This window comes from Achroia grisella, unplaced genomic scaffold, assembly GCF_030625045.1.
Source record: "Achroia grisella isolate CSIRO2021 unplaced genomic scaffold, CSIRO_AGI_Agris_v1 utg640, whole genome shotgun sequence".
NCBI classification, from domain to species: Eukaryota; Metazoa; Arthropoda; class Insecta; order Lepidoptera; family Pyralidae; genus Achroia; species Achroia grisella.
The window spans coordinates 3,417,274-3,442,049 of NW_026712977.1; the positions used below are offsets into that span (position 1 = coordinate 3,417,274).

The 24,776-nt window shown below is 31.6% G+C and overlaps 2 protein-coding genes across 4 annotated transcripts in view; both read left to right on the forward strand.

Moving 5' to 3' along the window:
- LOC131849265 (calcium-binding mitochondrial carrier protein SCaMC-2) overlaps window positions 1–789 on the forward strand; it is a 72,222-nt gene extending 71,433 nt beyond the window's left edge. For 2 of the 3 annotated variants that reach the window (XM_059199298.1, XM_059199300.1), the window contains one exon: window positions 208–788. In XM_059199298.1, coding sequence (XP_059055281.1) covers window positions 208–392 — 185 coding nt within the window. In that variant the 3' untranslated portion in view covers window positions 393–788. Of the gene's footprint in view, window positions 1–207 lie in introns of all 3 variants that reach the window. The other variant, XM_059199299.1, reaches the window with a different exon arrangement.
- Window positions 790–7,131: 6,342 nt separating this feature from the next.
- On the forward strand, window positions 7,132–24,681 carry LOC131849264 (ATP-binding cassette sub-family F member 2). The gene is made up of 12 exons (XM_059199297.1): window positions 7,132–7,222; window positions 7,435–7,599; window positions 9,780–9,986; window positions 13,937–14,125; window positions 15,201–15,344; window positions 15,708–15,831; window positions 15,989–16,187; window positions 20,552–20,731; window positions 21,600–21,740; window positions 22,830–23,021; window positions 23,920–24,123; window positions 24,425–24,681. Exons 2-12 carry the CDS (start codon window positions 7,449–7,451, stop codon window positions 24,557–24,559), a joined length of 1,866 nt encoding a protein of 621 aa, XP_059055280.1. The 5' UTR covers window positions 7,132–7,222; window positions 7,435–7,448; the 3' UTR covers window positions 24,560–24,681.
- Window positions 24,682–24,776: the final 95 nt, after the last annotated feature.

Sequence of the window (24,776 nt, forward strand, 5' to 3'; positions counted from 1 at the left end):
ATATTTATTTTATTTAGTTATAGATGAAATAGTAAAAAGCATGTATTCATAAATTCTTATTTATTAATACATGCTTTTCTTCGATACGGACATATAAGGGAAATAGTTTTTGCCTTTAGGCTGCTGGTATACAGTTAACGATGGATATATAATTTTTGTAATATTTGTGTGATACATGTGTAGTTAATTTGTTAATTTTGATTACAGAGAAAGCTGCTAGGGGCGCAGAGGGTACTATGCGGGGTGTGTTCAGGGATATAGTGCAACAAGAGGGCATCCGAGGCCTTTACCGCGGCATCACGCCCAACTTCATCAAGGTGATTCCGGCGGTGTCGATATCGTACGTCGTGTACGAGTATGCGAGCCGGTCGCTCGGCGTGAACATGACGTGATCGGGCCTTCGTCACGCGGTTGCTGACGTCCGCGTACGGCTGTGGTCGTCTCGCGACCGGATCGCGGCCGGACCGCGACCGGACCGCGACCGGATCGCGACCGTAGCCGATAACGCCCGAGCTCAAACTCACACCACATTCAGTTTATGTATATTAGCGAATTATGCATTTGATTGTTATTAGCTCTTGTGGAATTCGATTGTATTATTATTAGTGAATTTTATTCCATTTTAAATAATTTTACGTTTTGACGAAATCAATTATTGACAGATTAATTTTAAGCTATTTATTTAATTTGAATGCTAGTTATTTGCATTTGTTAATATTTCTGAACAGATATTATAATTGAATTGTATAGTGTTGATCAGTCTAGCGCTGAATAGTTATATATTACAATACACTTTAATTTTACATTACAATTTAAAATGTCTGTGATTACAATAAATTATGTATTTTTTTTTTAATTTTCTGTTATTTTTATTTTCCTTGTGTGTTTTTGGTTTTTAGAATAATGTTTTACCGTATATGTTACTATTTCTGCCAGTTTATATAATTTATAAACTGACTTGCCCATACACGGGCAATTTAATTGCGCAATCTTAGTCAATATTTACTAATTGTGTCACAACAATATCAAGTAATTTACTGTGGCACGATGTTAACTGTTTCTAGAGAAATATCATTATGGTGCGATATGAAGTAACAAAATAATATAACCACCGACTGACTACTGTTGCTGCGTAATAATTAGTTAGAAATTGCTCGTGTATGCGCACCATCGCGCATATTTATTGATCTCATGTCTTGTTGATGGCTCAAAGTTGTAACTCGAAATAGAAATGGATAAACCAAAACCAAATGGTAACTAACAGACGAGCTGTGATAGGATTGAAGCGATATAATTTTTATTAACTGCTGCTATGAGTATATATTAAAGATGTTTATATTTGTAGACAATATTCTAACGGCATGAATGTTTATGTGTATAAGGAACCGTAATTTTCCATACACTCAACATTATACAAAAAGATTTATTTTTAATTGTCTTTTTACATACATAACTATTTTAAGCAGATAATAGATTTATTTATTTTTACAATATATATGTATTAAGAGTACTGCAGTATAGTATTCTAACAGACAAATCAAATATCCTGAATATGCAATGTTTTCCTTGCCTTATCACTAAGGTGTAAAGAACTAGGTTTGTGTTCATGTTTAAGTTTAAACACTAGAATAATTTATATACAGCAGTAAAATGACTACCTCATTCCTCAGGGAGGGTGCCATGAACCCACCGACACTTTTATATATTAGGTGAGGTTTATTACTGTTCCTTCAATTGCGAGGTCAGTTTGTGTACAATTAAGACAAAATATTGTTTTGAAACTCGTGCGATATAATAGGTCAGTAATCTAGATTTCTGACGTTCCGTTAGCTAAACTTCCGATTTCTTTTATGGATAATTTATAAAATACGTATTACGAAGTCTTTCGCGTTAAAAATTTTTACATGTCAACCCAAATGTTTGTTATTTATTTACAATTAGTTTAAATAAATTCGAAAGAGCGGCCTATTTATTACATATAGTTCAATATATTTTTTATTTTAAACGAGTCAAGTACTTTTTATTAGTGTACCAAAAACCTGATTTGACCTACCATATAAAGTTATCTAACATTTAAAAAAAACCGTTGCAGCTCCATAAAATAAGATCATTCTAATTATGTTACATTATGGAGGCAAAATTTTGTTTTTTATAATAGCAGTAATGTTAAAATTGACTTCTCGATGGCAAAAACATAATCTCCTTCTTAAGACATGTAATATCCGGTTTTGCTTATCCATATAAACAAATGGACTTCACACAATACACTGTGACACTCATGGCACCCTTCACATTAGGGACTTCATCATAGAAAATGTGCGTTTATCATAGTATAAAAATAGACAATACCATATACAACCTTTAAAGTTCAATATTGTTAATAAATGCAAATATAAAAATGTTAATTCTGATTACTAAATGAATGTAACGTTAAATAATGAAAATATAAAGCTGTTAAACTATTGAACTACCTACCTATTTATAACTTGCCTGTTACGTTAATATGCAATAATATATACAATAACAATAAAATTATACACTTATATACATAGTTCTATACAAAACGGCAGATATTTTTTGTTTCTTGTAAGTTAATTACTACAATAACTTTACAATTCATTTCTATGGTTACTAATTGGTTAAATCTTATGCAAAGCATTCATCATATTTACATTACAATTACCACGTATTTTGATTAATGAAAACTTCTCCATAATACTACAATAAATTATTACTATAAACAGTAGATATTATAATATTAAAATATAAGTAGGTAGGCTTAACAATTACTCTTGCCTTTATGAACGTTTTCCCTCTAAATATTTAAGTAGTACAATTAGAAAATTAGGTAGACTTCAAATTTTTCTCTCCTCAACTTGAGATCGTTTAATATTTTAAAATTAATCAATATATAACAAATAGTTAGGCGAATACATGATAAATAAAAGCCGTTCTAGAAAGTTTTAATGATATTGCATTAGATTTCTCTGTCTCTCTACTAAAGTATAGATTTCACTATAACTGTAATACGTTACAATAATTACATTTTGAGTATATTTTTATTTGCACATCTCTAGTCACGGTTACTAAACTTTCCACAACAAAATCTCTTAAATTGTTTTAAAGCTAATTGACATTATAACTGTCTGATTAAAACTATTCAGTGTTCTATCTATCCGTAGCTCTTTTAATGTGCATGAGTCGCAGGTCAAACATTTTATTATTTAATATGTATCGTGGTATCACCGAGCTAGCTCGGTATTTTATTTTTATTATAAAAACTATTTCAGTGCAAATACGTACCTATATAGATGAAATTACAATAAACAACGTTATCAAAGTACAAATTTTGATTCAAATTGTTAGAGGCGTTTACGAGATTTTGTATATAAAATTTATGTATATAGAACAATTGGTCGTTTTATATTTTTAGATTATTACATTTTAATATATTTATTGTAGGCAGTATATTACCTCCACTGATTCGAAAATAGAAGCGATAGAATTCTAAAGGTATGTAACGTTTTACCTGATCTTATGAGCGGATTCATTACTCGAGAAGGATTTCCGGGTAAGACGATACACACAGAACATTAAAATCGGGCGCAATATGGGAGCAGGTGTGGTGGGGCTAAAATCGGCACGGCGGGAATACTATGAGAAATTTGTACATTTATACGTGCGGCGATGTAGTTTTCTCCGATAGTCAAGTTTAAAATGTCCAGCGATGCCTTTAGACTAAAGTATCCGTCAGCCAGGACCACTCCATAAGTCCTTCCGCCAGTTTGGAGTGCCTTCTGACTCGTCCCCACATTGATCAGCATAGCTGCAAGGCCGGCTGCGGCTGGCAACCTTTAGAATAATCTCTCTTACCTATAATTGCCACTGGTTTCAACCATTGCGTTGGTAGGCCGTTTAACTGAGAATCATTGTAACGTGTAACTCACATTGAGTTTCGTACTCACTGCCAGTTTCTCTACATCGCTGTGATTAGATAATTTGGTAAAAGTGTTCTTATCATCAAACATTTGGTAGACATGTATTTGTATATTATTGACTTTGGATGTATTAATTTCGCATTAATTATAACTAATTTAATTATATAGGTAGACATTTAACGAATTCCTGTGTGTTGTTGCTATTATATAGATATGCTAGTATTTCTGTGTTATCTTTAATTCTAGGCTTTTTGAAGTAGACTTAAACAGTGATAAATTATTAGTGTGATTATTGTTAATGAATATTTTCATTATTACTTAGGTTAGCTATATTATTTACCTACTAAAGTTTCATGAGGTCGCTGGCACGCTTCATAATAAATATCTCATCTGGATTGTATTTCTAATAAATAGATAAAAATGTAATAATTACCTCAATAGTTAATTTTTCGACTATTTCGTTTTTACACCATAGCGCCTTAATGTTAAAGTCGCTAATATAGTTTACAAGTTTATTATATATTACATACTGTTTACTGCGACTTCGCACGAGAACCCATTCTCTCGATTCCATGTGCAATAATTTTCAGGCAATCCTCTCTTTAATGGATGCCATCATAGTAAAAAGAACCTACGTTCAGTATTCCAAGGTTCTATCCCCGATGTAATTTGACTGTTTTGATATGTCATTTATTCAGAAAAAGTAATCATATATATGTATATAGAGATATTCATATTGATAGTAATTGGTACCTGATAATAAGAGATAGCATTTTATTATGGAATGGAAACGAATCGGTAACAAATTGTACAACGCGGACGGTGATTACTTTAAAGCAATAAATATAAAAGCCAAAGAGATATAAAGTTTTCCGTAGAACCTGCTGTTAATAGTTGTAATATATAGATATGTTAATTATATTTTTCTAGAACATTTTTTAGTCCATTGTTGCAAATTGATTTGTGTGGCACTTATGAAGCTACGTTAGCTTAAAGAAGCAAGCTAAGTTATAGAAACTGAATAAGAATTAAGGACTTTCGCTTTTAAAATCATTTCAATTATATCTACGACACATTGAAACGTGCAAATAAAGTATATAGAACAATTTTATTTTATTACAAGATATTACCAACAAAATCTTTCTATGTATAACATTCAACACACAATGTTTCATTTAATGTATGTAGAATTGTAATCTACAATGCATTGCATTGAGAATATGTGCTACTTTATTTGTATTGTATCGTTCATAACACAATTTTGTTGTTAATGCTTTATATATTTTTAAAAGATCTAGTTCTTTTAATTATTAAAAATTGTTAAGTGAAATGTTTTAATATTGGTTAATTGATATTTTGCTCCATATGTGTTGTAGATTTAATGATGGTATCTACTTTTTTACAAAAAAGTAGGTATTTTATGTTAAAATTTGAGGATTTGACATATATATAACTTAGGCTGCTTTTGTCATGTTACAACTACTGCACTTGTAAACATAATTTAAATAGATATAATGGACAATTGTAAGTCATGCTAATAAAGATATTTATTTTATTTAACTATTGTATAAGTACTTATTATTATAACGCAATTAATATTGTCTGTTGGTATTTAAATAAAAGTTATTCCATTTATATGTTTTTTATTTAATTAATACAAAATTTCCTGGAAAAAATTGTATTAACAAGGAGAATTACACAAAAATCACGGATAAGGGGGGTGATATCTTCCACTGATGCCCCAGCTGGCAGCGATAACAGTGTATCCCGCTGGCGCTAACACCATTCCATTATGATCCATTCAAAAATTACGCAGGATTAAGAACTCTCGCGTCAAAGAATTGTGCTTTCTGAGCAAAGAATAAGCGAGACAAGTTTGGTATTTGATGATCAACATAACAGTATTTTTCTTTTCTTGCTATGGTTATTACCTCACAACTGCAGTGTTAATATAATGTGTTAAGGTGTCGCTACTTAAATTATTTGTTTCCTGTACAAGTGTGAGTGGATATTCACTTTTCAGAGATGAAATAACTGGACTACATTAGTAACTATATGATAGTGTACTGCATGACATTGTTAACGCGATTTACACTGAACTTAAATCTATGTTATGTGGAGATGTAAACTAATGGAAGGGAGCCGAATTGACCCTATTCACATATAAAATTTAATAGAATTTTAAAATAAGGATCCGTATAAATTGTAAAGTCGGTTGCAGAGTCGAAAGATATCGATATAGGTTTAGAAGGAAGATGTCGTCATATTACAACAATTGTTACTTAATCTGTTAATTTAAAGAAATTACACTGTAATTAGCACGTACTTGATGGTGAAAATAGAAGAGGGGTGACATATTTGTTATTATTTTATCACATATAATTGCTTCAACATATTTTGTGGTAAATATAGTTTAGAAAAAAAATAGAGATACGATTATTAAATATCGTTCAGCGTTCTACGATTCAAAACTTCCCGCTCTTCGCGTTAAGCAAGTAATCACTATATATTTTCATATAAGGAATGACACCTGTCAATTTTGTTTCCGGGATTAAAATACAGACTATAGCAATTAGTAATGGAGATATGGCAATATTTTTCTCTGTCTATATAAAATAAAGAATTGTTTAAAAATCCAAGAAAAGGTAAGGTAATGAATTTCATATCGACGTCTGAGATACATGATGTGTATTATAATTTATTATCAATTATTGCTTAACTGATATAGACTCATAGTTAAGCAATAATTGTATAATTGGTGAATATGAATTTTTACATCACGTAATTTTTACGTAACTACACTTAATTAGTCTCTTAATAATAATGAATAACCAAATGAAGGGTTAAACGTTTCAGATAGAAAGAGATACAAAACAACAAAGTTTCACTGTCATCTCGTTTATAAGCAGGTTGAGACTGATTTTATTTCTCTATCTCTGTAATCTTAGAGATAGAGAAATAAAATCTCATGAGTTTTTAATTTTTAATAGTAACAATAAAAAAAATATTATGGTAAATAAAACAACAGCCCTATTATACTTTCACTATAGTTAATTTCATTTTAATTCTAATTGCTATCCTTACCCTTATGGCAATTTTACTTAGTTTCGGTACGAAAAATCATAGATTATAGAAACTGATTGTCTTTGAACATTTTCTATCTCTTTCGTTAACGACTTGATGTGTGATGGAAACGGATGGAAATAATTCATGGATTGTCTTTCTTTTCAAAGCAGCACGTGTAGACGCTGACTATTAGCCTATCATTTATTTTAGAATATTAGGTAAAACTATTCATAGTAACTAATACATAACACATTAGTTATTGACAAATGCTTATTTATTTACTGAAATAACCAATATTCCAATTAAATTGATCATGTGGCAAAATTAAATAAAACTTGCAGCAAGTGTCTAGCGGAAACCGCAGTGTGGGTATTCTGTTAAAATTGACATACAGTTCTTTCTGTAATATTTTTCTGTAATTTTCTTACAGCTTAAGTAGTAAAAATGCCGTCGGATGCCAAAAAGAGGGCACAGCAGAAAAAGAAAGAGCAGGCTACTAATAGAAATAAGAAGCCTGTGGCGAGAGTGAATAACGCAGAAGAAAATGGCACTACCAACGGCAGCGCTAAAGAAGAGAGGGAACTTACAGCTGAAGGTAACTTAGTGCATTAAACAAATGTATGTACACAAAATATGTTTAGGACCTAGCTAGTACGTAGCACTTAACCTCAAATAAATGTCAGGTCAGGATGAATCATGCATAAACCGTTCTAAATAACAGCTTAAGTTCCGTACTAACTAATATATAAGTTCAATGATTATAGGGGAGGAAGTGCACAATCATTTCATTGAGTTCTATTTGTTTACACTTTCACAAATTGAATTGCACTCTTCTCAAACAATCATTTTATATAATATATCCTGTTCTGATGCCTGTATAAATTAGCATCTATGATAAAATCTTGTATATGATTTGAGTAGGGCGACAATAGTTACTAATATAAATCAATTACCGTGTTACTGACAATAATTTGTCAGTATAGATTAGAGTTTTGATCCTCATCATATTATCCTTCACTTGTGTTCTGCTAGCATATACTGTGAGATCAGGTGTCTGCACTATTTCATTAATATTTATGCATAAAAAAGAATTGATTAAATTTTCTATGCACATAAATTTAATGTAAATAAATTGAAATAAATAATATTTTAATGGAACTGATGAAGTGTAAATGAGTAACACATTTAAAACAGTTTTAAACTTTTACATTACAATATTTGAAACAAATTTTAAAATGTTAATATAATAAAAAAGAAACTCAGTAATAAAAGTTCAACTGAGTTTCTTCTTATTCTCAAAGTTACAAAAACAGAGTATATTGTGTTTTTATTTCCTAAAAACTATAAATGAAATTTACTGATTAAAAAATTATTAAGACTTATTGGGTATTGTTTATATTAATTCAGATAGATTTTTATCTATGGGTCAGTTGTGAGCTTGGTTATCTGTTCCAGTAGAGTATAAATGTATATATTTTTTTGTCAATTCATTATTGTTCTTTTAAAAAAATATAACACAATATTCACCTAAATAATTGTACCTCTAGTTATGCAATTAGAAATTTGGTGTACTGGTGACATAATCTGTATTTATAAAGCTGTGGTCAGTGGTCCATGACAATGATATAATCAGCATTATTGCAGGTCAGATTAGGTTCTTGCAATAACAGTGATTACTTATTTTTATTTCTAAAAATATAATTCAAAATGTTGTATCTTTGATGTATGTTAATGGAATAGTATATCAGCCTGTACTTGAAGTATGTGCTGGTGGGACACCAGTGGAGAATGATAAAGTAACAATGAGGTCAGGTCATTATAGTGAATTCACCAGGAATTCATCGTAGCAGTTTCCATCGGAGACTGCAGGCAGTCAACCTGCATTAATAAATTGTGATAGGGCCACATTGGTTCTCTTTGATAATAATACCCCTTTCCCGCACTATCTCTAAATTGCTGTATAATAAGATAAACCGTGTATTGTACATATATGCAATAATTTATTGAGTTCATCCAGAATATTCCCCGTAAATTCCTTAAGACAAAGACAAAGGCCACAAGAAATTCTCCATTTTTTAACAATTAATATATAGCAGAAACCCAAGCTCTGTTTCTTACCTTCACAATATCAGCGCTTACAGCTATTTTAGATTTGTCCAGAGTATTTAATTCTTGGTAGGCCAATTTGTTGAAACAAAATAGCCAATTTATAAAGTATGCCTTTGTATACTCGTACAATATAGAAGTTGCAATACCCACTTATAGATACAACAATGTATGAACAAACAATTACTAGTATATGATTGTCCAGTGAAGATGTAAAGTCTAGCTGTGGGCAACAGCATTAGAGTGATCCAAAGAAAAACTTTTATATTTCATTGATTAATAAAATGTACTGTTGTAGGTAGACAGAGTATGTTTGTATGTTGTTGACATAAACTCATACATAGCTACATAGCATGTTTAATAGCAGCACAAGATATTCTAATGTAGTAACTCCATCCTTGAGATTTCTAACATTGCCATCTGAATACCAAATTTTATTGAAATTTAATTTATGATTGCAAAACAAGCACACATTTATATTTATGTGTGATTATTGGGTGGACATTGTTATTACACGATGACAAGAAAAATATTTGTATCCACTTGAAGAATAACTGGATCAAATTTATTTATTATATTTTTTAGGTACAATCTAAAGAGACAAAGTTGACTGAAATGATGATGAACACTGGGATGAACTGGTGGGATAATTGTATGATTTTATTACAGAGGCATTATGTCTCAAATTGGAGGAAGAAGCTAAGATGAACTCAGAGGCAAGATCATGTACTGGCTCCTTAGCAGTGCACCCTCGGTCCAGGGATATCAAGATAGCTAATTTCTCTATCACTTTCTATGGTAGTGAATTGCTTCAGGACACCCTCCTCGAGTTGAATTGTGGGCGAAGATATGGTCTTGTTGGGCTTAATGGTTGTGGTAAGTACTATATATACTAGTTTTGTAAAGATGAATTATTTGTTTGGTTGGTCACTCATCTTGGAAACTATGAATTCAAATATTTTTGTATTGTATTGAGAAATGCTATGGGTTATATAACATAACAAGCTGACTATAAAGAGCAGTGTCAAAAAAATGTTGCAAAAAGTCTATTATTTGATGCTGAACAATTTGAATGGGTTTGTTATTAGTACACTAATATGCCTAATGAGATGACATAAGATGTGATAACATATGTTAATATGGAGTATATCAGGATACAAATATATATATTTATTATTACATAAACAAGAATGTGGTCTTAATTATATTATAATTAGAATATTAACTTCTTCTTCTTCATTACAATGCATATGAGTCGAATACACTGAATAATAATATATATAGTTATTTTATATACCTGTAACATCTAATAAAGTTGCTTATTATGGAATACCAATCCATTTAAGTATTAATTTTTTAATATACTTCAGAAGGGAGCCATATTTATTTCAATAGTTTCTTTTGATTAAGTATATTGTTTTAATATTTATTGGATCGGCTGTTGCGTGTAAGTCTTTTATAGAAAAAAGGACTTTATAGATGAAAATATTACACTTAATAAACTATGTGTCTACCTATAGGTTACAGAATGTTAAAAGGAATTCTCAATATAAGTAGTAGTGTTTTTTACTGTAATTGCTAATAGACTGAAAGAATAATTAGAATTTGGGAAGAAAATTTTCTACAATAGTAGATCTCAAATTTACATGCAAACGCGTTTTTCATGCCGACACATATAGTTATATTGTTAGAACCACAGAACAGTTCTCTGTTCTGTGATTATAACAATCTTCGTTGTCCGTATTTCGCGAACCGACATTTCTTATCCCTGGCGTTTTGCCAGTTACTACATTAGTTATAGCTACTTTAAAATGCTACACACCTGAAAAGTTCAAGTTTATTTAATATGGGTCATTTGGTTGTTAATAAATAACTCTTTTACAATAAAATTAACATCACAAAGAGTATTTTACAAAGTTGCTTGCGTGTCTCTGTCAGCCGAAAGGATAACGCATAAGTGCCTGACGTCACATAATGATGTGATATTCACGGTGCTTTTCATTAGGCGCCGGTTTCCAATTACATAAAAAAAGCAAATATTCTTTATTTGCACATTTTACAGTATAATCAAATGGGCAATTTTATTATACCTACGTGAACACACGTTCACTTCATTACATTGTATTGCCTATTTTAGTATCATACCTTGAAAACATTATTAATAGCTGACTTACTCAGGGAAAATTGTTTATCGATTGTTGATTATAATAGTTCACTTGAAATTGGAATCGACACCGGAATAGTTTGAAGTTTATACTGCTTTATTGATGTTAGACATTTTAAACAAATAGCCATTTGTTAGAAATTATGCCTCGGTTTTTGGTCTATGTTCATGTTAATAGGAACTTTTGTATGATAAGTAGATTTATAAATCGTATATCGGTTTTGGGGTAAATCCTGGGTCGCATGGGTGTGTAATCCTGGGTATACTTACAACAATAGTATAATAATATATAATTGAAATTTGCTATTTTTATTATCGTCCCTCACACAACATCATTATGATATATCAGATGGGAGTATATGTATATTCCTTGTAACGTATACCCTACTATTTACATTCCTAATTGATGAAATTAAATTGAATGATGAGATGAATCAATTTTTTGTACATATTATTTTGTTTCATACTCATAATAACAGTAATGATAGTTGTATAAATTACTGGCTGTGCCCGCGATTTCACCCGCGTGAAATATGTAGTCTAATTATTAATAATGTTGTTCTGATGCATAAGCTATATCATTGCAAAGTTTCATTAAAATCCGTTTTTGCGTGAAAGAGTAAAACATACGCGTCTATATAAACATAGAGTCTTCTGCTACTTCTGTCTATTATTGTTCTCATTTGCCCTGTTTTGTCATTTATCGTCTTATCGACTCACTGTGATAAATTATTAAACTTTTTAAAAGTTTTACTTATCAGTAAATCATATTTCTTTATTACGATTTCTCCAATTCAATCTTGATCCAGAAGTGTGGTGTTCGAGATTTAATCTATCTTTAAACATTTATTCCCTAAAAATAGTCGCTTGCGTAACTTTGTGAGTTTTGTATTTATTAATATTTATACCTTTATAACTCTGGAATAATGTACCTTTAAAACAGTGAATGATTTTCTCAAATCGGCGTAGATCCTTGCTTAATTTTAACACCTACCAGACACTATAATATCATCCTAATCATCTTAAAAAATCTAGATATATGTGGCGGCATGCGTTATTCCTTCTCCGTGCTTTTTTCCAGAAAATGTTTTACTTCTCACAACCACATTGTGGAATAACTTTCTAGCAATGGTATTTCCGAACCGATACGATATTGAAACCTTCAAGAAATGAGCTTATTCCTTCTTAGAAGTCCGGCGACGCACTTGCAATTTTCTTGAGGTTACAGGTGGTCATGGGCGAGGATAATCACTTATAATCGGATGAGCCGCAAACGCTATAAAACAATATGCTATAAAAAAAGTCTTCATGGAGTGTTTTCCTCATAGCAAAATCCGCTCTCTCTCTCGTCTTTAATATAGATTTTATACTTCTTTTTTATCTACAATTGCTTATTGCAAAATGCGAATTTAATATCATAAACCATCCTTTAGCCGACCGTAAATAGACACTAAGGCCGCTGTTTTGGTTGTTTTATACTTAATCACGCTCGCGTGTTCCTTTCTGGAATTATATTGAATTTCATTTCATTCATTCACTATGTCGAGGTAAGGAGAGTTGCTATTTTTTACTGCGCAAGTATTGTGCCAACTTTGTATATCTAAATATTTTCACAAAGTTTAATGCGCAGTGTTAGTTCTGTACATTTTCATCAAATCCCACCATTAATACCCCTGGATTTTTTTTTAATCAGAATAAGCTTTGACTCTCAGGTAATTCAGAAATGCTGAAGTTTAAGGTCATCCTTGAACATTAGTTATTCGATAGTTTAATTACTTATTCACATAAACAATGTATGTTTACCATTTTAGAACTCGCCTACACACAGCAAATAAAATATTCAATCTAGAAACAAAACACTACAGTATTCTGTAACCTATATCTAGCCTTTGTTATTGATTGTTGATAATCTAAATAAAACTCCTATACCGATGAATAAATCAATAGCGCTGCAGTTTATATGAATATCCGAGCAGTACAGAAATAGTATAAAACGGTGACGGCCATGATTAGAAAACGATAGAATCATTTCTATGCTACACGATTTAGTACTTGTATGTTTGCTTATGGCATTAACTTTCAAGGTTTTTTGGGGAAAACTAGTACTAAAGACTTCTATACATATGCACCTGCTTTACTTATTGTAACTGTTTTCATAACTCGACTCCTGCGGAATTCTTAATACGATGACTTATGATAATAATATTCTTTAATGAAAATCAATATTTGTTTAGATTTATTATTACCAGTAGCCATCATATATGCCATTATAAATTACATTAAAAAAAGTTTTCATCGTCTATCCTTGCGTTCGTCTATGTAGTAAAATCATTACTTCTTCAATATACATGAACACAGCATCACGAATATCAATACTCAATATTTATTGCATTCCATAATATTACAACGAAAGATGTTCATAATTGGTTTTAGATCATCATGGACCCTGTTAGGGCACGCAAACATAACATTATTATTATTATAACTAACTATAACATAATTTAATATTATTCATACATTTATCTATTATAATAACAGTCACGTCATCATTATGCGACAACTTTGACGAGGCCTTACGAGTCTCACATAATGACGTGACGTCTGTGATACTATTCATGATTATTGGCAAAAAAAGTTAACATTGTCAATCCTTACTTTGTAGGAAAATCGTCACTTCTGTCAGCGCTGGGTCGCCGCGAGGTGCCAATCCCAGAACATATTGACATTTTTCATCTGACGCGAGAGATGCCAGCATCGGATAAGACTGCGTTGAAATGCGTCATGGAGGTGGACGAAGAAAGGGTTAAGCTGGAGAAGTTGGCTGAAGAGCTTGCGCAGTCGGATGACGATGGTGAGTATTTTGAAGTTGTTTCAGAGCAGCTTCCTCCCGCGTACACTTAGATTGTGGAATGAACTACCTGCAGAAGTTTTTACCAAGAGACTACAACATGGGGTTTTACAAATGTGTATATTGAGGTTTATAAGGGTCGGCAACGCGCACGTGACGCACCCTTGGTGTTTTAGGCATCCAAAGAATATGGTAGCCATTTACCATCAAATGGGCCGTATGCTTGTTTGCCACCAACGTAGTTTAAAAATATTATACCTTCGGAAATGCCACTGACTTTATAATTCAGAGTGCAATATAGTTGTTCTAAATCATCTTGACCTACCCATTGATTTCTATTCAGTCTGCTGTTTAGTATATACTTTAAAGGTTACGGTATTTATAGTGATGAGAAAGTAGTGATAGAAGAATGTATGGTATAGGCAAATGGAAGTGAATCATATACTTACTAAATCGATTGCAATTTATTTTTAATACGTAAGTGTCTATCGTGGGTAACACATCAGCTGCTAGCGGCTTGCCTCGTTATGTTACAAGGTATTACCGTGATTTATTAATTTCAACCTCAATACCTACGCTATGCATTTACGACTAGCGGCATAATATATTTATTTTGACATACTGGTATTGCATATTGTTGTAGTTTGGCATTATTGACACTAAAAAAAAACAAAGATAGTGTGTTGTTGCTTTTTAATAGATGTTGTCGTTGGGTAGGGGGTGTGGTCAGGTCTTTCATCCCATCCTGGAAAAATAACAGGAAATTTATTACAATAGTTTCCAAAGGTAATTCGCGTGGAGGTCAACCTGACGTTGCTAGAGATGGGACCATTAGTCCACCTTAGTAATAACACCCCCCTCCCCCGTGTTATCGTTAGAAATAACACCTGTATGAATGGGAAACAAAGGTCCATATCTAAAAACGTATTTACATATTTGATAAAATTAGAAAAATAATAAGATCTTTTATGAGTTTACTACTTCACATATTTACTTTTATATAAATCTTTGCCTAGAGAATGGAGCCCAGCGAACAACCATTATTAAGATAAAATAATCAATTATAATTCGTTTCCAGAATCACAAGAGCAACTGATGGACGTATATGATCGTTTGGATGAACTTAGCGCGGACACTGCGGAGGCGCGAGCTGCGAACATTCTCCACGGTCTCGGTTTCACTAAGGAAATGCAGCAGAAGGCCACCAAGGACTTCTCTGGAGGTATCCAGGATGCTACCATTTTATAATTCTCTAGCAAACCACCCTAGCTCTGCTTAGGTGTTATCATCATAACTGCAATAAAGGCATACGATATAAGAAGTCTTGGCTATTCTTTACTAGTCCTAATTATGTCTTTTATTGCTGTCATATTAATATGTGACAGAATGTAAAAACAACGTAGCACCGGTAAAAAACGTAAACACAATCCAGTATGGAAAGATCACAGTGTAGTCATGAATTGGTGCTGTGTGACGGTATATAGACAGTAGCACATACCATCAGTTATCTTGTTTGTCATTCCGATTACATGGAAACTAATTATTCTGACTATTCATTTATGTTGTACTATGTTTTGGTTATCAGGATGGCGCATGCGTATCGCTCTAGCCCGCGCCCTGTACGTGAAACCTCATTTATTGTTGCTTGATGAGCCTACAAACCATCTCGACTTGGATGCCTGCGTGTGGCTTGAAGAGGAGTTGAAACAGTTAGTATATCTTATTCATTGATTCATTAAAAACTAACTACCTATAATACTTAAAGATAGTATTTGACAATATTGAAATCAGAGAATGAAGATGTAACTGATATGAAAGTACGTATTACCTATATGACATTAATTAAAATGTAACTTTTATTTCTAGTTATAAACGTATATTGGTGCTAATATCGCACTCTCAGGACTTCCTAAATGGGGTGTGTACAAATATAGTACACATGAGCAAGCGACGACTCAAGTACTACACTGGCAACTATGAGGCGTTTGTGCGCACACGCATGGAACTGCTCGAGAATCAGATGAAACAGTACAATTGGGAGCAAGATCAGATCGCGCACATGAAGGTATGGATAATGTTAACTAAGATTTGATATTTACTTTAACTGGTTTATACAAATATATTCATGTTAGTCTATAAGGTATTTGTAATATAGGTCATTAGTAGTATCAGTGGGGATCAATGGCATAGTAGCCATTTTTAGTTCGAAAAACGGATTTAGATGGCGTCATTGGTATCGAATGGAATTCAACATTGTTTTGTAATCGTTTAAAACCCAAAACTATGTTTTTGAAAAGTTTTAATCTATTTTTAAAAAGTCATATATAGATGTTAAAATGAAATAATGCGTTTTGAAAAGTAATTTTCATATATTTACTCATTTTGTTGTTGCCCTGTATTTGTTTACAATTTAATCATTGCTAATTGGGGCTTATTGTTTCCAAAATACTTTCTTAGATGGCGCTGTTTTCATTTGTATCACCGTATTTTAAATGTTTATTTTATATTTTCAAATAATAAGTACTTACTATATTATTATGATAAATTAAACATAAAAAAAGTTTAAGTAAATATAAAACAGCTAAACAAGAAAACCATATTATTCCAGTAATACTTATTTAGAAAGTGTTGCCATATTAAAAATAAATGCATAGATTTATCGATTTTTTCGAATAATCGATAACAGGATATTACAACGCATTATTCGATGGTGCTTTTAATTAGTCTTTGCAAACAGTAAAATTTCATCATTTTGTATTATACTCTTATTTGGAACGAATTGCAATGCATAATTTTTACTCGACGACGGCAATATAGAGAGATTTTGACAGGTATGCAAGTACTATATATTTATCTGTTCGCTCATAACTTCGAAACTTGAAGAGGGAAATATTAATTAGATTGATCTGATACAAGTGTACTCCATTATATCAACCTCCACGCGGTCACCCTGGTAATTATAGCAATTAATGACATTAGTGACATAGTTCTTCTATTAAAAAAAATTAATTCTTACTTATTGTAATTTAATGAATGAGAATTGAATGTGGTATAGAGTATATAAGGTCAGCTATACCTTTATGAAACCTCAATAAACAAGTGTTATATGGTATCTAAATTACTGACATTGATAGCTAAATATGAGGATCCTCGAATTTTTAAAAATACTCATAAGAAACTTTACAAATACTCGAATTTTGCTTTTGTAGAAGGATATTTTCAACCTTACTAAATTGTACAAGGTTTTGAAACGATAATCATTCATAATACTATGATATATTACTGATCCTAGTACCTACTATTCATGATAATTCGTTTTTTAATATCTCCATTCGAGGGTAGGTTATTCATAATTTATATTATTAGATTTCATCACAAATAAAAATATCGATTTAAAATCGTAGGTTGGTCCATATTTTTTTATTATATCGAAATGACAACGAGTACTGGCAACATAAATGAAATGTTAAAAATATAAAATATAGGAATAAAAGAATAGGATAAACGACTTTAAGTCAAATGCTTAAAACCTATTTTCACTAGCATTGGATTTTTCTCTTTTTTCATCATTTAAGTTAAGTAGGTACTTCAACTTTTGAATTGTTCCTGTTCAGAGTTCATTGAACTTCTTATTTTTTTGTCAAACTCAATAATTTAAATGTGTCTAAGGACTACTACAAATATTTAGTAAACTATCGTGTCTTTGAGGATTAATGCGTGTGTATCTTTCATATTAAAATATAATAAACATAGGTACTTGGTGACCGCTTTAATGTGGTATTATTATGTTTTTATTATTGTTATGAATATAACTTCAAAAAACTAACACTGATTTTATAATTTTTGATTGATTGAGAAAATACTGAAAATTATTAATCAAAATAAAGTACTAAACAATAGTATTATTTTTATATTTTATTAGAACTGAATGAATATGATGTATGAATAATATGTTTATTGTGCTAATAAGGTTACAGTTTAGTTACTTTCATGTAAATTCATTCATGTAAGTTCATGAAAATGTAACATGATATATGATATTGTTTTCAGATTTTCCTGACATCAACAACTTAATACTGAACAAAGTTTAAACAAATAAGAGATGATATTCTAAATCTCCTAGTCATTCAGATGAAGATAAATAACATTTTTACTGTAAAGAACAGGAGTTCAAAAGAATAAGAAATATATATATGAACATTTTACTGTATAAAATAATAATGCAAGTAAAAATAAGAGAAAAAAGCAGAAGAAAAATCTATAAATTATTAATCACAATGCAATTAATAATATAATTAAATAAGTAAGAAAGCAATGGACTAGTGATGAGAAGAAATTCCAAGTAATTATATTATGTGTAACCGACTGCAAATAAGTTTATGATTTAAGCTCATGATTATTATTATATTGGTTCATCAACAAATCCAGGAATATTTTGTGTACCAGGAATGAATTATGAAATGATTTTGATGAAATATTATGTCTTGATATTGATTTATTTGGAATAGAATATAAAAATAACAGAATTGTTTGAAGTTTTAGTGGTATAACAGACAAGCAGTGAAAGAAATATTATTGTAATTTATTAACAATTGTTTATTCTGTGATTAATAAATTATTTAAAAGTGTTTTATTACCTGAAATAAAAATGTTATGATCTTCAAGTGTTGTGTTCATGCAATGTTAGTTTCACCTCATTCGATTTAAAATGTCAGGAATTATTTACTACATAATGATTTTGTATTAGATGGTAATCATATATATTTTTTAATGCAATGTGTATAATAATTCCCATTTACATCAAAAAACTTTGTGTAAATCTATATTTCCCTGTCTATAGACTTTGGTCGTGGAATACTAATAAGAAACAAAATCTAGAGACTGTAGTATATCACAGCATCCCAGAACCTTGTATTTAAGTCATATAAGGACTTAGTACCTACCTAATACTTGCTACTTTTTTAATCAATTAATTAATTTGATCTCAATCATCATGATGAACAATGATGATAATGTTGAGAATACTGCCAATGATGAATTTTATGGTGGTCATAAATAAATACCACCGTCACTATCGTCAACAGTCATTATTGATCTCATCATCATCACCGTTACCCTCCTTCATCCATATTGTCAAAAGTTACTACCTACTATTATTAACTGAAATGGTAAATAAGCTGACGATCCATCCAACCACGACGCTATCCGACGTACATACATACACATATATTATTAAACAGCATTACGTCATCATGTCGTGCCCGCTATATCCCGCATACATTATCATGCCGGAGAACATAGATGTTATGTCCAAATATCCTGTAATTTCGCAGCTTAATTTCAACTGAATAACAACTTACATAAATACCATAAAACTAGCAGTAAAGGCGTAGTTTGTAGACATCGAAGGTTCTACAAATAGGTATAACATCAAAATAAGTACCTACATGTCATTAGCACCGATGTAGTATCCCTGAAAGAACCTACATATAACAGATTGATGGTTTGCAGATATTATTTTCAGTTTTACAAATTGCCAGTTTACCATAATTAACTAGGTACATATTGAGAAATAATTATACACTGAAAATTATATGAGGTACCCATATGCACATCAATTGATTATAGCTAAAATCTATCACTATCACATAACAATTTAAATAAAAAAAAACCGTATTAAAATCGGGCTATTCGTTAAGGAGCTATTGCTCCTTAACCGATAGCCCGATTTTAGTGCAGACGCGTTACGACATATCTTCGTCGGGAGAAAAAAAAGTAGGCATGTAAAAAAGTAACTGTATATAAATAGTACATAGATACATAGGTACATTAGCCGTGTCTGTAGACTGTCAGCGAACAATATTATACCTACATTGAATTTTCGATTGTACCCAATCAGGAGTTCGATACAGTTATATATCTATTATGTACGTATCTTTGCAAAACAGATGTCATGTAGACCGAATTCTCTGCCATCTATTTTCATGCTTTATTACTAATCACCCACTAGTAATCCGAACTGCTTCAGATATAGCGACATCTAGCGCCTACGGCGGCGAAATAAAATAGCCCGAAGAATAGCCCGAGTTAGGAAGGAACCATTTTCTTGTATGGGATGGGGTATCTGTATGTAATATTATATTATCTGTGGTAGTATTAAATAAATAAATAAAAGTAGCACATTGTAGCATATGTGAGTGTAAATGTTTGAGTTTGTTATTAGTTATTGGTATTTTAGTCATTGTCTTATTAGAGAGAGAGTAGATGGTGCTACACGGCCCTAATGGGTTAGCGTGGCATACAATTTTAAATTGACTATTTAAGATTATAATAAAGTTAAATTCCACGCGGACGAAGTTATGTACGTGTACAGCTAGTTTTAAATAAATTTCATGTAACTAATGTAATTCTTGTAAAATTGTCCTATAGAATTACATAGCAAGGTTTGGTCACGGTTCCGCAAAGTTGGCGCGACAGGCTCAATCCAAGGAGAAGACATTAGCCAAGATGATCGCTCAGGGCCTCACGGAAAAGGTGGTCGACGACAAGACGCTCAACTTCTATTTCCCTTCGTGCGGGAAAGTACCTCCGCCAGTTATTATGGTTCAGGTATGTATATCTATTTCGGTTATCTCTCCATAAGGGTCTGATTACCAATTTTGACAGCCTCACAAGATTGTGTGATTCTAAGACAGATAGATAGTCATGAATGTAATTTCTCTTCCATATGTCACCGAAATAAGCTTACAAAGCAAGCTGCTTGGAGGCTAGCGCGGACAATTTTGTTCAAAGCTTACAACAACTATAAAATTCAATACTTCTTACTTATAAAATAGTTATAAATATTAATTTAGTTATTTACCAACGATAGAAGTTTGACAGATGGATGGTACCATATTTTTAATGTCGATTTTTGCAAATTGTACACATATAATATCGACACTTATTGCACTATTAAATCACTAATAACTATATCGAAACTATAATATTTATGTGATAGACTATTAAAAATTATTTATTTATTTCGGCCAGCTGATAATGACAACTGTCGTTGGTGTTGCTAGTCGAAGAAAATAAAATAATAATAAATATTAATTAATTTATATTAGATGTTTGAAAATTAATAAGTTTCTATTTTCAAAGTAATTTTATGTGTATGTGTGTCAAATACTGTCAAATGGTAGTGTGTAACGATTTTTATTGGTTTAATGTATTTATTGTTGTCTAAAAAAAAATATTAACATTATAAAACATTTAGCACACCTTTATATAAAATATAAGTGTGCGACGGGGCACAAAGTTTTTGCTTCCGTTAGTAATATATGCAAAATAGTATTGGAAAATATAAATAAGACGGGACTTAGAATGATGATAATTTGTAATTGTCTCCTAATAATAAACCAGTACATTTATTTTATAATTGTTCCGCACGCAATTTATATGCCTGTTTTTACATAATTGTATAAATTTGTTACAGAATGTAGCCTTTAGATATACTGACAGTAGTCCCTGGATCTATAAGAACCTCGAGTTCGGTATTGATCTGGACACTCGACTGGCGCTCGTAGGCCCCAATGGAGCTGGCAAGTCGACACTACTCAAATTATTATATGGTGATGTATGTATTTTTCTTACCATAATATACATCTTAATAATAGAATTATTTACATTATATCTCAATGCAAATATAAAGAATTTTCTATTAGAACAATTTGCAGAAACATAAGTTAGGTGATATTGGTATTTGCACGGTTGTAGTTAACATTAATTATTAATACTAAATCTTAAAAAAAAGATAATTCCAATATCCCGGAAAGTGTTTTTCTTGTATTTGTAGTCAATCTTACTAATACTATATACTAATAGATAGATAGAGTGCCATTTGCGTTTTCTTCCGTTAGTCACCCTCTATCGTCCGGTGACGCTGTAAAGGCCAGCTGCGGCGAACAGCATTAGAGTAGTCCGAAAAAAAAAGTATGGATGAATGTTTGTTACTCTTTCACGCAAAAACTACTAAATGGTATGGATGAAGTTTTACTTGTAATAAAGTTTATTCATCTGAATAATCTACACAGGGAATAAATTTCATGCGGGTGAAACCGCGGGCTCAGCTAGGTTACTATATTTACTGTACTGCAGTGTGTACAGAATAATGTAAAATATTTTCTGTTGTTCAGATTGAACAAATTTTTCAACCATATTAAAATGATCCATTTATGCTTCCATTTTTTTGGACGCTATGCCATTATGTCATTATTTTAAGCAATATAATAATTCCTTACGAAATCGGTGGAGAAGATATATTTAAGTGTTTTGTATATTATTGTAATGGCAAACCAACAACATTACATACATTTCGTTAACATGTGGCTCCTTTGATACTATTCATGGGTATCATTTCTTGAGAACTCAGTTCATGTCTCTTATCCTGTAATTACATTGTGTTATCTTATCCTTTAACTGAATTATCTTAGAAAAATAGCTGTTTGGCTGACGTTCTCATACGGGTGAATTTTTACAAAACCTACCTTGTGATGACACAAAGATTGAATTTATACTGAAGTAAACAAATTTAATCAATTTTTTTTATACTACAAATGGTGGCAAATGAGTTTATTTCAATTATGATCCATATATTTTATATTTTGCACTGAAAGATAAATTATAATTTATGTAAATTTTTATGTCAAATTATTAATTTTATTAGTTGGTACCATCAACGGGCATGATCCGTAAGAATTCTCACCTGCGCATAGGACGGTACCATCAGCATCTACACGAGCTGCTCGACCTTGACCTCTCGCCGCTGGAATACATGATGAAGGAGTTCCCCGAGGTGCGCGAGCGTGAAGAGATGAGGAAGATTATAGGCAGATACGGACTCACTGGCCGGCAACAGGTAACAATGGATCCATTAGCTACATATACGCTGCATCAAATGATTATACTCTAACTATAGTCTTTTTTTATCCCAGAGACATATTTGACATTACCTATGTAGTTAGCGTTTTGCAATTTCTTAATAGAGTTTCGGAAATTAATATTAATTACATTTCATTTTCATTCTGTTCTATTTAGTTGACTGCTAATAATTTAATTTTTATCAAGATGGTCTCGTAAGTAAATCATATATTCACTTGAGTGAAGCAGCTTATTGAGAATTTATTGTTTAAGTTTAATGGTGTGTAGTATATCTTAAGAAACATAGGAAGAAAGTAAAATATAGATTAGTAATTGTGTGTGAGAAAGTGTGTTTACAATTACAGAAAATCGATATATATGCATCGTCATTATTATATATAAAGGACTATGTGATAGGAAAATAAGATTACAGCAATTAATGTGGCCACACACAAAAAAAGTGTATAATATTCATACAAAATATAAGATGATTTTATCAATAGACCCATCATTGAGATTATTACCCATTCTTCATTTGAATTTGCAATCCAGATGTGGTGTTGTATTTCTAAAAACTAATATACAAATATTTTATTTTTTGTTATTTAAACTTACTTTTTATACTACAATGGCGGCAAACATGCATACGGCTCATCTGATGGTGAACGGTTACCGTAGCCTACTATAGGTACATCCCTGTTGTATTAAATTGTATATTTTCCTTTCTTTCTTTGCACCTCTAGCCAATGTTTGTGTATGGAAGAGATCGCTTAAGCGATAAGACCGCCTTTTGTACATACGTACTTTACATATTCTGTTTTCCTTTTTTATGTTTATAAAGCGCAATAAAGAGTACTAAATAAAATAAATAATAAACAATCACTAACAATTTACAGGTCTGCCCAATGCGACAGTTGTCCGACGGGCAGCGATGCCGCGTTGTATTCGCTTGGCTCGCGTGGCAAACGCCTCATTTGCTTCTCATGGACGAACCCACTAACCATCTCGATATGGAGACCATCGATGCGCTCGCAGACGCCATCAACGACTTCGAGGGCGGCATGGTGCTTGTTAGCCACGACTTCAGGCTCATAAACCAGGTAAGTTGTTTTTTTATGTAATTGCAATGACAACGGAACTGATGGCTCACTTAATGTTCAGTGGTAACTGTTGCTTATATAAGCAACAGTTACGAATCACTTATATAAGTGAACAGCACTATGGTCTTCACATTATCATGTAATGCTTTACCATTTCGGAGTATTAAGATTAAGATGTCTTGCCTTTTATCCTCGTAATTTAACGGGATAATTTAAATTTGACCTTACGCTCTCTGAGACGGGGAACTAAATCATTAAGCCAGAATGGTCTCAGAAATAAATAATTGTAATTTAAATACAGGTAGCAGAAGAAATTTGGATTTGTGAAAATGGTGCAGTCACAAAATGGGAGGGAGGCATCCTGAAATACAAGGATCATCTGAAATCCAAGATCCTGAAGGAGAACGCTGACATTGCGGCCAAAATACGCAAATAGTCGAATACTTAACTTACATTTAGTATATAACAAGCGACTATCTCTGTACCGGACGCCTACACAATTCACCACAAGTAGTTCTCCAGTTTTTGTTTTTTTTTATAGCACAGGGGACAAGCGTGTAGTTCGTATCTTGTAATACCTATACATTTATGTTAAATTCACTTGTAAAAATCGATCTGTGGTATAAAAATCCTTTATTTCGGCCAGCAATGGG